This window comes from Neoarius graeffei, chromosome 20 (genome assembly GCF_027579695.1).
Source record: "Neoarius graeffei isolate fNeoGra1 chromosome 20, fNeoGra1.pri, whole genome shotgun sequence".
In the NCBI taxonomy this organism is placed as follows: domain Eukaryota; kingdom Metazoa; phylum Chordata; class Actinopteri; order Siluriformes; family Ariidae; genus Neoarius; species Neoarius graeffei.
In genome coordinates this window covers 59542212-59557392 of record NC_083588.1, presented here as the reverse complement: position 1 = coordinate 59557392, position 15181 = coordinate 59542212, and the positions used below count along the sequence as shown (strand labels likewise).

The 15181-nt window shown below is 40.1% G+C and overlaps 1 protein-coding gene across 1 annotated transcript in view; it reads right to left on the bottom strand.

Moving 5' to 3' along the window:
* Nucleotides 1-2140: 2140 nt before the first annotated feature.
* Nucleotides 2141-15181, bottom strand: part of LOC132868851 (C1q-related factor) — a 102932-nt gene continuing 89891 nt past the window's right edge. Inside the window, exon 2 of the mRNA XM_060902087.1 lies at nucleotides 2141-2611. Coding sequence (XP_060758070.1) covers nucleotides 2432-2611 — 180 coding nt within the window. The 3' untranslated portion in view covers nucleotides 2141-2431. The remainder of the gene's footprint in view (nucleotides 2612-15181) is intronic.

The following is a 15181-nucleotide window of genomic DNA, read 5'->3' as shown; positions in this document are numbered from 1 at the left end:
AACTATAATGCTTGTTTAATTCTTGATAATTCGACATACAGTGATAGATTTAATTGCATGTTAATGAACTCAGAACATTTATGTTGCAAGAAAGCCAAAGTGCTCTGCAGTCTAATATACCTCTTTTTAACCAACAGGGAATGGGTTCTTGAACTGGTTCCGTTCAGGATTCTTTGAACATTGGTTCTAGCTAGTGAACCAGCCCATGTTTTCACCAGTTTTGAGTGGAACCGTTGTAATCAAGGACGCACCATGAACGGAAGGCGTTGCACAATTCACAGTGGGAGTAAACAGTAGTCACAAGATGGCGGTGCACATTGATTGATTACCTCCGAGCTTTTGTTCTGTTCTTGCAGAGATACACTACCGTTCAAAAGTTTGGGGTCACTTTGAAATGTCCTTATTTTTGAAAGAAAAGCACTGTTCTTTTCAACGAAGATCACTTTAAACTAATCAGAAATCCACTCTATACATTGCTAATGTGGTAAATGACTATTCTAGCTGCAAATGTCTGGTTTTTGGTGCAATATCTCCATAGGTGTATAGAGGCCCATTTCCAGCAACTCTCACTCCAGTGTTCTAATGGTACAATGTGTTTGCTCATTGCCTCAGAAGGCTAATGGATGATTAGAAAACCCTTGTACAATCATGTTAGCACAGCTGAAAACAGTTGAGCTCTTTAGAGAAGCTATAAAACTGACCTTCCTTTGAGCAGATTGAGTTTCTGGAGCATCACATTTGTGGGGTCGATTAAATGCTCAAAATGGCCAGAAAAATGTCTTGACTATATTTTCTATTCATTTTACAACTTATGGTGGTAAATAAAAGTGTGACTTTTCATGGAAAACACAAAATTGTCTGGGTGACCCCAAACTTTTGAACGGTAGTGTATGTTTTTGGTGCATTTTTTCTGAAGATGTATCCTTTTCTGTTGCATTCTCCATTAAGGCACTCTGCTTCCTCGCAAAACTAATTACACGTCCAGTGATGTCACGGTTCACACTGGAAAAACCAGCTATATTTTGGTTCCAGCTGGGAACTGACTTTTCAGGTTCTGAACCAATTTATTTTTGGTTGAAGTACTCTGGGGTGGGTTTCCCAAAAGCCTCTTAATGCTAAAAGCATCTTAACTAGGAAAGAGAGTGTTCATTGTGATGCTCGCTCTACCATTTAACAATGATCTTTGTGCTACAATGCTTTTGGGAACCCCACCCCTGAACGGTTAAAATTTGGTGCATGAACAAGAACAGAACCCATTCCCTGTTGGTCAAAAAGGGGGAGAATAGAGAGCATGTGCGATCAGGGGAAGGGGTAGGGCTTCCGAGTGCTCTCATCTGATTGGCTAATTCTCATTTTCATTAGGGCAAAATAATATAATGCATATATTATTTCTATAGCTCCAATAAATAGTCAAAATAATATTCACCACGTTTAAATAATGTACCTAATATTTGAGCTGCTGGTTTGTAAAATAAATGTGTACTAATAGAGACTGTGTGATATTTATTATTGTGGGTGTTTTTTTGTTTTGCTTTTTTTAAACAGCATTAAGTTTGAGATCTCCTCATTTAAACTGTAGCTTTTGAACTTAATGAACATGCTGGAAATTTAAAAGGCAAACTGATACTTGAAACCTGAACCATTCGGGCCTGAAGAATTGTAAAAGAGGAGTACTCGGCTAACTGATGGATGAAAATAAAGAAATAAGGATTCACGACATTTGGAATAAATATCCTTTGTGTTCTGAAACATCTTTCATGGACAACGTTCTGATGTTCCACGAGTCACATCTGCACCAGACACAGCACAACACGCTGAAAAACAACAACCGCCAATCTTCAGTTCCTCAGGAACGGGAGGTATAGAACAACAACCAAAAAGCGCTAAGGATGGCACAGATTTTCAATACGCACAAGCACTTTCAATAATCTGAAATAGGATTTTAACTAGGCTAAACTCAATCTCAAACAATTCTTTAGTCAATAAAGCAAGCCTTCAAAAAATATTTAATTTTCTTTTTCTCCAAGAGGGACAGACATCTTGGATTGTTCTTGTATCTCATGGATAAATATCTATGGACGGAAGATGAGATGTGATGGAGACACGTACGTGACAATGAGAAAAAAAAAGATCTCTGTCACTCAAAAGTCCTGCAGGAGTCTCAAAGGAAGAAAGAAAAGTTTTCTTTTTTCAACACTTTCATTTTTCCTCACTTTTTTTGTCATTAAGGTGATTCATAGAGCAGAAACAACACCCTCTGTCCACTGAGAGTCTCTTACTAGAGTTTGCATCAAACAAAGCAAAAAAAAATAAAGAAATAAAAGGTTGAAGAGACAGGATGATCCTATGAAGTGAAAACAAAGCGCTTGGATGATAAAGCCTTCTTCTTTCCCTGTCATGTCTTCTTCCTCTTCTCCTCAAGTGCTGCAGTTCAGTCAGCGTAGAGGATGAAACCGGAGAAAGTGCTGTATTTGTTGTTGTTGCCGCCGTGGGCTTTGCCTCCGTCGAGTTTGATGTAGACTTCGTCTCCGGCGTCCAGGTGCAGGATGACGCTGTTGGAGGCGTAGTCGTAGTTCTGGTCAGCATCCTGAGCGATAGCACTTGCTCTCACCTGAAAGAGGGATGGGGGGAGAGAGAGAGAGAGAGAGAGAGAGAGAGAGAGGAGGCAGGAGAAGCACAGAAGGAGGAGTTAAAGTAACCCTGAAAGTTATGTGCTAAAAAAAATAATGAAAATCAAGAAAATCCCAAATCCAAACTAGCATATATATATATATATATATATATATATATATATATATATATATATATTAGTGCTGTCAAGCGATTAAAATATTTAATCGCGATTAATGTCGCGACTGTCATAGTTAACTCGCGATTAATCGCAATTTAATCGCACATTTTTGTCACATGAAAAACCACTGTAATTCTCTTATCAGCATAAAAAAGTGAATGGGCTTGCTTTGTGCCAATGTTTTTTTTATTGCAAAGCATAACACGTCTTGACACAGCCACTGCAAAGTGAAACCTAAGCCGAGCACCGGTGCTAGCAAAAGAACCATGAGTGAAGTGAGACAGGTTACACAGTGACGGTAGGCTTGACATGCTTGATTATAATATAAAGTACACTATTATATTAACTAAGTTGTTCGTTGATAAATATTGCATTGAATCTGATCTTTACTGTTTCAGCTCACTTAACACATTTTGTACTTTTACACTTTCTGCCTGTTGATGCGTCGCGCTGTCCAATCAGAGGCGGCCAAATTTGCATATTACAGGAAGGATTTCTGGGATAGCATTGAGTTTACAGTTCAGAGGGATCTGGCTTCTTTAGACGCTGTCTTCTTAAAACTGAATAAATATTTAAAAAGAGCCAAATGAGCCAGTCTTTTGAACGGCTCTTTTCAAAGAATGGATCACAAAGATGCGGATCCCATCAAAGAGCCATAAATCCCATCTCTACTAGCGCGCCCTGCCCGCGCTGGTTCTTTGGGGGAGGAGGGCAGAGGACTCTGGCTGTGCGGGGCGCGGCATTACAGTCTAGCTGCTATAGTTTTTCTAAGCAAAGTCTCTGTTCCAAGTTCCTGGCAGTTTCAAAAGCTTATGAAAAACCTACATCATGTCATGTCACACGCGACATTTTTTACAGCACTAAAATATATATATATATATATATATATATATATATATATATATATATATAGGCGGCACGGTGGTGTAGTGGTTAGCGCTGTCGCCTCACAGCAAGAAGGTCCGGGTTCGAGCCCCGTGGCCGGTGAGGGCCTTTCTGTGCGGAGTTTGCATGTTCTCCCCGTGTCCGCGTGGGTTTCCTCCGGGTGCTCCGGTTTCCCCCACAGTCCAAAGACATGCAGGTTAGGCTAACTGGTGACTCTAAATTGACCGTAGGTGTGAGTGTGAATGGTTGTCTGTGTCTATGTGTCAGCCCTGTGATGACCTGGCGACTTGTCCAGGGTGTACCCCGCCTTTCACCCGTAGTCAGCTGGGATAGGCTCCAGCTTGCCTGCGACCCTGTAGAACAGGATAAAGCGGCTACAGATAATGAGATGAGATATCCTGTAATGCATTGAGTTAACTTATTTTCCCTGTTGTTGCCATGGGTACGCTACACTATTATATGTGTATTGTAAAAAAATTATGACCACCTCTAACATAACTCAAAAAGTAGGAAATGGATTTGGATGCAATTTCGAGAAAATGTGAGCCATGGGCCAATAAACAATTATTTAATTTTTTATGCAAATCCGTTTATGTATGTGGATCCAGGATCCATATGCAGATCCAAGATTTTTTTTCATGTTTTTCCAACATAACTCAAAAACTAATGAATGGATTTGGATGAAATTTGGACAAAAGGTGAGCCATGGGCCAAGGAACAATTCCTTGTATTTTGATGCAAATCTGGCTATGTATGTGGATCCATATATATATATCATCTCATCTCATTATCTCTAGCCGCTTTATCCTGTTCTACAGGGTCGCAGGCGAGCTGGAGCCTATCCCAGCTGACTACGGGCGAGAGGCGGGGTACACCCTGGACAAGTCGCCAGGTCATCACAGGGCTGACACATAGACACAGACAACCATTCACACCTACGGTCAATTTAGAGTCACCAGTTAACCTAACCTGCATGTCTTTGGACTGTGGGGGAAACCGGAGCACCCGGAGGAAACCCACGTGGACACGGGGAGAACATGCAAACTCCGCACAGAAAGGCCCTCGCCGGCCACGGGGCTCGAACCTAGACCTTCTTGCTGTGAGGCGACAGCGCTAACCACTACACCACCGTGCCGCCCCATATATATATATATATATATATATATATATATATATATATATATATATATGCAGATCCAGGATTTTTTAAAAATGTTTTCCAATGTAACTCAAAAAGTAATGAATGGATTGGGATGAAATTTGGGGGGGAAAGATGAGACATAGGCCAAGGAACAAGGATTTAAATTTTGATGCAAGTCTGGATATGTATGCAGATCCAGGATCCAAATATGCATAGAGATCCAGGATTTTCTTTATGTCTTTCCAACATAACTCAAAAAGTAGTGAAAGGATTTGGATAAAATTTGGAGGACAGGCGAGCCATGGGCCAAGGAACAATTGGTTATATTTTGATGCAAATCTATGTATGTATGTATGTATGTATGTATGTGGATCCAGGATTTTCTTTTTTAAATGTTTTCCAACATAACTCAAAAAGTAGTGGGAATGGATTTGGAGGAAATTTGGAGGACAGGTGAGCCATGGGCCAAGGAACAATAGTTTAAATTTTGATGCAAATTCAGATATGCATATACGTGGATCCAGGATCCAAATATGTATGCGGATCCAGGATATTTTTTTAAAGTCTTTCCAACATAACTCAAAAACTAGTGAACATATTTGGATGAAACTTGGAGGAAAGATGAGACATGAGCCAAGGAACAATTGATTAAATTTTGATGCAAATCTACTTATGTATGTAGATCCAGGCTCCAGATATTTATGCAGATCCAGGATTTTTTAAGTCTTTCCAGAGTACCTCAAAAAGCCGTGAACAGATTTGGATGAAATTTGGTGGACAGCTTTACTATTGTCCTAGTTTCAAGTGAGTTGAGTTTGATGTTGATAATACGTGGCTTGGCGGAGGTATGAACTCTACAGAGTGCCCTTCTAGTTTACATTGCATACATATGGATTGTTATGTGGCTACTTCAGTCAAGAGTGTTTGAGTTATCAAGGTTCCGGGTTTCTCATTAACACAACAAGCTCTGGGTTGTGATTGATTGATTAATTTGATTGATTTAATTTGGCATTATTAACTTTAAAAGAGAGAAGAAAAGCAAAGCTGACGAGAGACAGACTTTTTATAGCTTTTTATAGCATCACTGAGAAAAGGAATGAATGATTTACAAATATATGTAATTATAAATGGAAAAAAATGCAGTATACATCTCATCTCATCTCATTATCTCTAGCCGCTTTATCCTTCTACAGGGTCGCAGGCGAGCTGGAGCCTATCCCAGCTGACTACGGGCGAAAGGCGGGGTACACCCTGGACAAGTCGCCAGGTCATCACAGGGCTGACACATAGACACAGACAACCATTCACACTCACATTCACACCTATGGTCAATTTAGAGTCACCAGTTAACCTAACCTGCATGTCTTTGGACTGTGGGGGAAACCGGAGCACCCGGAGGAAACCCACGCGGACACGGGGAGAACATGCAAACTCCGCACAGAAAGGCCCTCGCCGGCCCCGGGGCTCGAACCCGGACCTTCTTGCTGTGAGGCGACAGTGCTAACCACTACACCACCGTGCCGCCCATGCAGTATACAGTTTTTTAATAAATAAAGAATTGTTAGTGTTAGCAAATCGCTGTGGTGTAACAAGAGTAAAACACTTCTGGATGTGCTATCATGGGAAAATAATCAACTTCGGGGTCGTAAGAGTAACTATGTTCATCTAACAGCATGCCCTCGAAGTGTTTTATTTCTTTTTGGGTTAAAACACGTCTTACAGCTGCAGGATGACTAGCAATTATACTTAGGGTGAAAAATTAGAACGGAATCAATTTAAAACGGTGTTGTAGCGCCATGATGTTATGACTTCAAGACATAAAGACGTAGTTAAAGTCATGGTTATGACTTTTTTTCCTGGAAAAGCAGCATACCAAGCTGTGTGAATGAGGTTTTATAACAAATCATTATCAATCATATTCACTAGCAAAATACATTCGGAATGCTTCCAGACAGAGTTTTTCAATTCATATGGGGATCAAATTTATACCCCGGGGACTTGATAGCATGATTCGCAGCCACACACACACACATATATACAATAGGTATGAGATGTGAGATTTGAGATGACAGTCAGCGCTAGGAGGAAAAGGAGCAAAGGATTTAAGCACAGATCAGATTTAATAAGCCTGGATTTGTTTGAGCATTTGATTTCAGCAATGGGAAATTGCCGAGGATTTCTGTAATCTGTTTGGCAAATGAAAGTCTGAGCTGCTGAGGGCATAAATATGTACATGTAGGCGGACACATCCTTTTAATTCCGAGACGAAACATAATGAACTTTAAAGTCTGGGATTCAGGAAGAGTGTAATATATTTATAATATATTTATTTATTGTTAAATTTTTTCATTTTCCATTTATTTTTAGAGGAAACTTTGACTTTGGAGAAGTGTATGTGTGTGTGTGTGGTGTGGCTCTTTATGACCTCAGTTTTCTGTCTAATTAAGAGCTGTGTCTGAAGTGTTCTCCCACATGCCAGGGTGACTCGTGTGGGCTGAGGTGTGAAGTACAGCAGCGAGCGTGTGTGTGTGTGTGTGTGTGTGTGTGTGTGTGTGTGTGTGTGTGTGTGTGTGTGTGTGTGATTCTTATATAGCACTTCATAGTGCTGAAAGTTTTAGGGAGTTACTGTGTTTGAATGAATGGGGAGTGGTGTTTTACATGCTCACACACACACGCATTTGTGTTGGCTGGGTAAAATGGCTGGATTGATTAGTGAGGTTTATCTTGCCACCTGTCTCACTGGCTGTGTCATTTTTGGAGTTTGTCTTCACCTGAGTGTGTGTGTGTGTGTGTAGATGACACACTTGCCGAATAGCTTTCCCATGGGTTTACTCACATATGGACATTTGGCACATGGTACGGAGGCTGTATTGGGACACATATGGTGGATGAATCAGTCAGTAATGAGCAGCGGTGCAGTGGTTTAGTCTTCAAGTGTGTGTGTGTGTGTGTTTGAGTGACACCATTTGAAAAACACCAGGTCTCAACCAGGTTTCATCCAATTTTTGCCAACAAATCAGAAGTAGTATAACGCTACGTTCACACTGCAAGGCTTAATGCTCAATTCCGATTTTTTTGTGAAATCCGATTTTTTTGTGAGGTCGTTCACATTAACAAATATATGCGACTTGTATGTGATCCTCAGTATGAACGAAAAGCGACCTAAAAGTGTTCCGCATGCGCATTGCAGGATACGACGACGTCACACGCAGTGAGCATGGCCAGTGTTTACGGAAGTAAAACCGCCCGGTTGCGGTATGACCCATCCAATCTAGCTTGAATAGCTGCATCCCCCCAAATGGAAATCAGCTCCCTAACCTCTGCGTCCTTCCATTGAGAAGATTCAGAACCTTCACAGCCCGAAGCGTCCCTCGCATTGATGTCATGCGCAGGGGCGCAGATACGTTTTTTGAACTGGGGGGGACAAAAAACTGGGGGGGGCAAAGCTGCCAGCAAACCAACCCCAACCCTGATATGCCTGTCAAACTTGTTGTGGGTTACCATAGCAACCAAGCTCGAGCTCGCAACCTGTGCAGTCTGCGCAGCTCAACCAACCGAATATCAGTCTTTGTTTTGTTTTATGCGAGTTGTTGCAACTATGTATACACTGCCGTGCACCTCAATAAACCGAATGGTAATTAGTCTTTTGATTTTTCCGTGAGGTTTGCCTTATGCAAAGAAAGACAGCACAGACGTTTTTTCCTCCCTATAAGTGGGGGGGACCGAACGAGGTGAATTTAAATCTGGGTGGGACGAATCCCACCCGTCCCACCCTCTATCTGCGCCCGTGATTATGCGTCATGTTGTTGTAACTTTTTTTGAGAGACCCGCCGCCTACTTCAGCGCAGAATAGTGACGTTTGTGGCTTGTTGATGACGTGTAAGTCGGATGAATGCGACCTGGCGGTTCAGACTGAAGTCGCATATGAAAAGAGCGGATAGGAATCGGAATTAGGACCACATATCCAAACGGCCTGGGTCGGATTTGAAAAAATCGGATCTGTGTTGTTCATATTGTCAATAAAAGATCGGATACAGGTCACATATGGGCGAAAAGATCGGATTTGAGTCACTTCAGCCTGCAGTGTGAACGTAGCCTAGGACTTACGTCATTTTAACACTCATAATTCCATTGACTGACTAATGCTGAACAATTTTCTTATTTTATCAGCAGATCATTTTGTGACTTTTGAGAAGTAAAATGAGCAAAAGACCAGCTGAAAGAGTTGAAGAGCAAATTAGCAACTCGATTTGGTGCCCTGTAATCTTTGATCATAGGAAGTACTAGATAATGTTTATTATTCTATCCACATTCACTGGATATGTGCAATCGCACGCTCTGATTGGCTACTCTACTACTAGGCTATCAGCTCATATACCATGAGTAGAGAAAAACAAAATGGCGGCTCATCCACCAAAATAGGGTCAGGATGTAATTCCAGTGGCATAGCTGCCTACAATCCCACCAAAAGGCGCATGAAGATATGTCCCACACCGCCTGTACAGCTGCCGCAACAGCATCAGGCAACATCGCTCGGAACACTGCGCTGTGGATCCACAAAGCGAGTACAGAAGCACCACCGCACACAGTGATGGACAACAAGCTCACTGCAGGCCGTAGCGAGTAGCACAGGCATCACTCATGGTGGACCAAGGCCTGAGGAAACCGGCACCCAAAACTGGGTCTGGAGCTACACCACAGCCAGTGGACAAAACATTCAAGCAAAGAACAAACATCAAACCATACAATTGCAAAAAGAAAACCAAAAGGGGGGAAAAAGAAAAATACAAAGCTCCAGTGAGACATGGCAGCCAAAACATGCACAGCGTACTCTCAACCGGAAACAGAAACATAATTAATCATCTCGTCTTATATCCCGTGTAAGCTGTAATCATGAATCTCTTCCCCAAATCAGCCCATAATCATTCCTGGTTCAAGCGTGAAAATGTTTGAAGAGCTCATCTAAAACGCTTCACTTTGAAGCACCATTGTACTGAGCTCCTAAGTTGAAAAGAGGACGCAGGTCAAAAGGGTTGTGTTAAATACTGACACAGGGCCCAGAGATTAGAGTCACCATGAGAAAGTGAAGCCAGAACGCTGCAGTGATGAAAAAACTAAATCTCCATATAACCAAGTCAGATGATTTGGGGTAAGACAGCACACCTAACTGAATAAAACTGGAGACTGGGCGGCCCGTGGAGAGGAGCGAGAAATTGAAAATGGAGAGGAGGGCTGGGCGAAACTGTCACTTGCTTAAAATCGAATAATTCAGCTCCTTTCCCCATCTGTTTTTCTGCTGAAGCAGCGCTTGCCAGAATCGCTCAGCATCGATCGGTTTACCGAATGCATCCGCATAAACATGCAGCACAGTGCGAGCGCCGAAGATCTTTCCCCTCGCAGCTGCAGCCTTATTCATATAGATAGCTTACAAACACACAACCTTCCGGATCATTCCATTGTTCTGCATGGGCCTCCATCCATCCATCCATCCATCCATCCATCCACCCAGAACTAATCTATCATTCTACATATCCTTGTGTCCATCTATTCAATGACCTCCTATCCATCTTTATTAAAATCCATCCCTCCATCTATCTAAAAAAATCTACTCAGTCTTGGGTCCATCCTTTCATCCATTCACATATCTACCCATTCTAACATCCATGCATCATCTCATCTCATTATCTCTAGCCGCTTTATCCTTCTACAGGGTCGCAGGCAAGCTGGAGCCTATCCCAGCTGACTACGGGTGAAAGGCGGGGTACACCCTGGACAAGTCGCCAGGTCATCACAGTGCTGACACATAGACACAGACAACCATTCACACTCACATTCACACCTACGCTCAATTTAGAGTCACCAGTTAACCTAACCTGCATGTCTTTGGACTGTGGGGGAAACCGGAGCACCCGGAGGAAACCCACGCGGACACGGGGAGAACATGCAAACTCCACACAGAAAGGCCCTCGCCGGCCACGGGGCTCGAACCCGGACCTTCTTGCTGTGAGGCGACAGCGCTAATTACTACACCACCATGCCGCCATCCATGCATCAATCCATCCAAAAATATTATATCTTTCTACACATCCATCCAACTACCCCCCATTTATCTTTATTAAAAATCCATCCATGTACAAAAACATCTGCCCATTGTTGTGGCCATCTATCCATCCATTCATCCATAAAAATCTATCTATCTATCTATCTATCTATCTATCTATCTATCTATCTATCTATCTATCTATCTATCTATCTATCTATCTATCTATTAAAAAATCTACCCATTCTAATAATCCTTGTGTCCATCCATCCACCCATCTTTAAAATATCTACCCATACTTGTGGTCATCTATTTGTCCATAAAAATCCATCCATACATACAAATATATTCATCCATCCATCTTTATTGAAATATATCCATCTATAAAAACATCTACCCATTGTTCTGGCCATCTAAGTATCCATTCATCCATAAAAATCCATCCATCTATAAAAAAATTCTATCCATTCTACCAATCCTTGTGTCCATCCACCAACCCATCTTTAAAATATCTACCCATACTTGTGGTCATCTATTCATCCATAAAAATCCATCCATCCATCCATCCATCCATCCATCCATCCATCATTATGAAAATATATCCATCTATAAAAACATCTACCCATTGTGGCCATCTGTTCATCCATTCACCCATAAAAATCCATCCATCCATGCATCCATCCATAAAACATATATCCATCTGTCCATCTTTATTAAAATATATCCATCTATAAAACCATCTACCCATTGTTGTGGCCGTCTAACTATCCATTCATCTATAAAAATCCATCCATCCATCTATCCATCCATCAATCAATCTATAAAAAAATTCTATCCATTCTACCAATCCTTGTGCTCATCCTTCTACCCATCTTTAAAAACATCTACCCATCCTTGTGGTCATCTATTCATCCATAAAAATCCATTCTACCATCATTATGAAAATATATCCATCTATAAAAACATCTACCCATAGTTGTGGCCATCTATTCATCTATTCACCATAAAAATCCACCCACCCATCCATCTATCCACCTTTATTAAAATATATCCATCTATAAAAATGTCTACCCATTGTTGTGACCATGAACCATTCATTCATCCATAAAAATCCATCCATCCATCCATCCATCCATCGATTCATCCATCCATCTGTCAAGTCAATCTATAAAAAAATTCTAGCAGTCCTTGTGTTCATCCTTCCACCCATCTTTAAAAACATATACCCATCATTGTGGCCATCTGTTCATCCACTCACCCATAAAAATCCATCCATCCAGCCATCCACCTTTATTAAAATATATCCATCGATAAAAATGTCTACCCATTGTTGCAACCATCCATAAAAATCCATCCCTCCATCCACTATGTTTAAATAATCTCCTGTACAATTCTACACATCCTTGTGTTTATCCATCCAATAAGTGAGTCCATATCACTTTGCCAACACAAAATTTTTTTTTCATTGAAGAAGCACACTGTACATTTTATCCATTTCTGGTTGCTTTAAAGTTGTGGAATGAATGTAAAATAAGTTAATTATCTCTTTCTTATTAGAATTAATAAGACAAAAACAAATCTATGTCTGTCTTGCTATATTTCATTATTTCACTAAATTTCATTGTTTTTGTCTTTTTATCACACATCTGTCTGTCCATCCATCCATCCATCCATATGAAAAACAACCCAATACCACAGTTTTCAACTTTACCTGCTGATAGAACATCCTCAAAGAGGATGCCACTACGTGTCTATTTGTCAAAATCTATAAGAAAGTATATTAAAAATAATAATTAATAATAATAATACAAAAGAACATGTATTTTGGCTACTTTTAGCTAATGTGTGTTTCCTGTAGCTGTGTTCGTCTGCAGTTTTGTCCATCTGTCTATTTATCTGTAAAGGGCTGCATCATATGTGTGCTAGTTTTAGCCACTTTTAGCTGAGTTAGCTCCTCCTGTGCAGTATTTCTCTGGATATTTTAGGTCTCACTTTCCTCAAGTGTAAATTTCTGAAGGTCACCCTGACAGGAAGCGTGACCTAAAGTACACTGGCGAGGGACGAGAGAAAGCTTGACAGCTCTGCTGTCTGAGAAACCAGACTTTTACTTCACTCCTCACTCTATACTGAGTCCCAGTAATGACAGATAACAATAATAATAATAATAATAATAATAATAATAATAATAATAATAATAATAATAACAAGTGGCATATAATAAATAATTAAAAGCGTGCTAACTGATGTTGTGATGTGTTGCATTAAAAACTTTGCATTTCGCTTTAGTTATGGTTTATAATGCCGCTATATTATTCAACTTTTCATTGAATTATTAATCATTAGCCTTAATAAGCGATGCCAGAAGTGTAACTGTGTACTGTATGTAACAGGCGAACCCGTTTCACATTACAGTAAAATAAAAACACACTCAAGTCCGGGATGTCTGCTATCAACATGTTTTTACAACCTAAAATGGACAATTTGTCGAAAACAATGTTTCAAGTGTAAAATGTTCAACAGATTCACATATGAATGCAAAAATATTATGCATTTAGAGATTTAATGATTATATTTCAGGGTAATGTGGGCTGGGAGAGCAGAAATGCTGCTTTATTAAAGTTTTAAGTTGGAATTTTCTGTATCTGTATAGTGCTTAAAATATTCATATCTGTTTATGGATTTGGATTTAAACCAAAAGTGGGTGTGGTCTAAACCATGAGGTTTCTGTTTGTCTGTCTGTCTGTCTGTCTGTTTGTTTGAATGATTGATTGGTAAACCCAATCATTATGCATGAGAAATGCTGGAAACTGAAAAAAAAGGTAATATTTATTGTTGTTTTAATTATCAGACTTTATTCAACTCCTGGACCAGATGTTCTGTGGAACTTTCTGGAAATATTTAATTCTTCTATCTAATATGATGAAGCAGGCGAGATAATTTCATCTCAAAGCAACAATATTCTTCCCAAATAAATAAATACATTAAAACCCCGTTCCTTACAGTTGACAGCAAACTAAATGGAATAATATTTATCCAGACTGATTTAATTTTTTGTTTGTTAAACTACAGAACAATCAGAAACATTGCCTGGACACATGATCAGAATCTGCTGTAAAAGCCGAACACATAATCTGACGTAAAATCGAACACAGAATCTGCTGTAAAGCTGAACACATAATCTGCTGTAAAGACGAACACATAATCTGCTGTAAAAGCGAACACATAATCTGCTGTAAAGCCGAACACATAATCTGCTGTAAAAGCGAACACATAATCTGCTGTAAAGCCAAACACACAATCTGCTGTAAAAGCGAACACATAATCTGACGTAAAAGCGAACACATAATCTGCTGTAAAGCCGAGCACAGAATCTGCTGTAAAGCCGAACACATAATCTGCTGTAAAGACGAACACATAATCTGCTGTAAAAGCGAACACATAATCTGCTGTAAAGCCAAACACACAATCTGCTGTAAAAGCGAACACATAATCTGACGTAAAAGCGAACACATAATCTGCTGTAAAGCCGAGCACATAATTTGCTGTAAAGCCAAACACATAATCTGCTGTAAAGCCAAACACATAATTTGCCTGTAAAAGCAAACACAATATCTGCTGTAAAGCCAAACACATAATCTGCTGTAAAGCCGAACACATAATTTGCTGTAAAACCAAACACATAATCTGCTGTAAAGCCAAACACATAATCTGCTGTAAAGCCGAACACATAATTTGCTGTAAAACCAAACACATAATCTGCTGTAAAGCCGAACACATAATCTGCTGTAAAGCCGAACACATAATCTGCTGTAAAGCCGAACACATAATTTGCTGTAAAAGCGAACACAATATCTGCTGTAAAGCCAAACACATAATCTGCTGTAAAGCCGAACACATAATTTGCTGTAAAACCAAACACATAATCTGCTGTAAAGCCAAACACATAATCTGCTGTAAAAGCAAACACAATATCTGCTGTAAAGCCAAACACATAATCTGCTGTAAAGCCGAACACATAATCTGCTGTAAAGCCGAACACATAATTTGCTGTAAAGCCGAACACATAATCTGCTGTAAAGCCGAACACATAATCTGCTGTAAAGCCGAACACATAATCTGCTGTAAAGCCGAACACATAATTTGCTGTAAAAGCGAACACAATATCTGCTGTAAAGCCAAACACATAATCTGCTGTAAAGCCGAACACATAATTTGCTGTAAAGCCAAACACATAATCTGCTGTAAAGCCGAACACATAATTTGCTGTAAAAGCAAACACAATATCTGCTGTAAAGCCAAACACATAATCTGCTGTAAAGCCGAA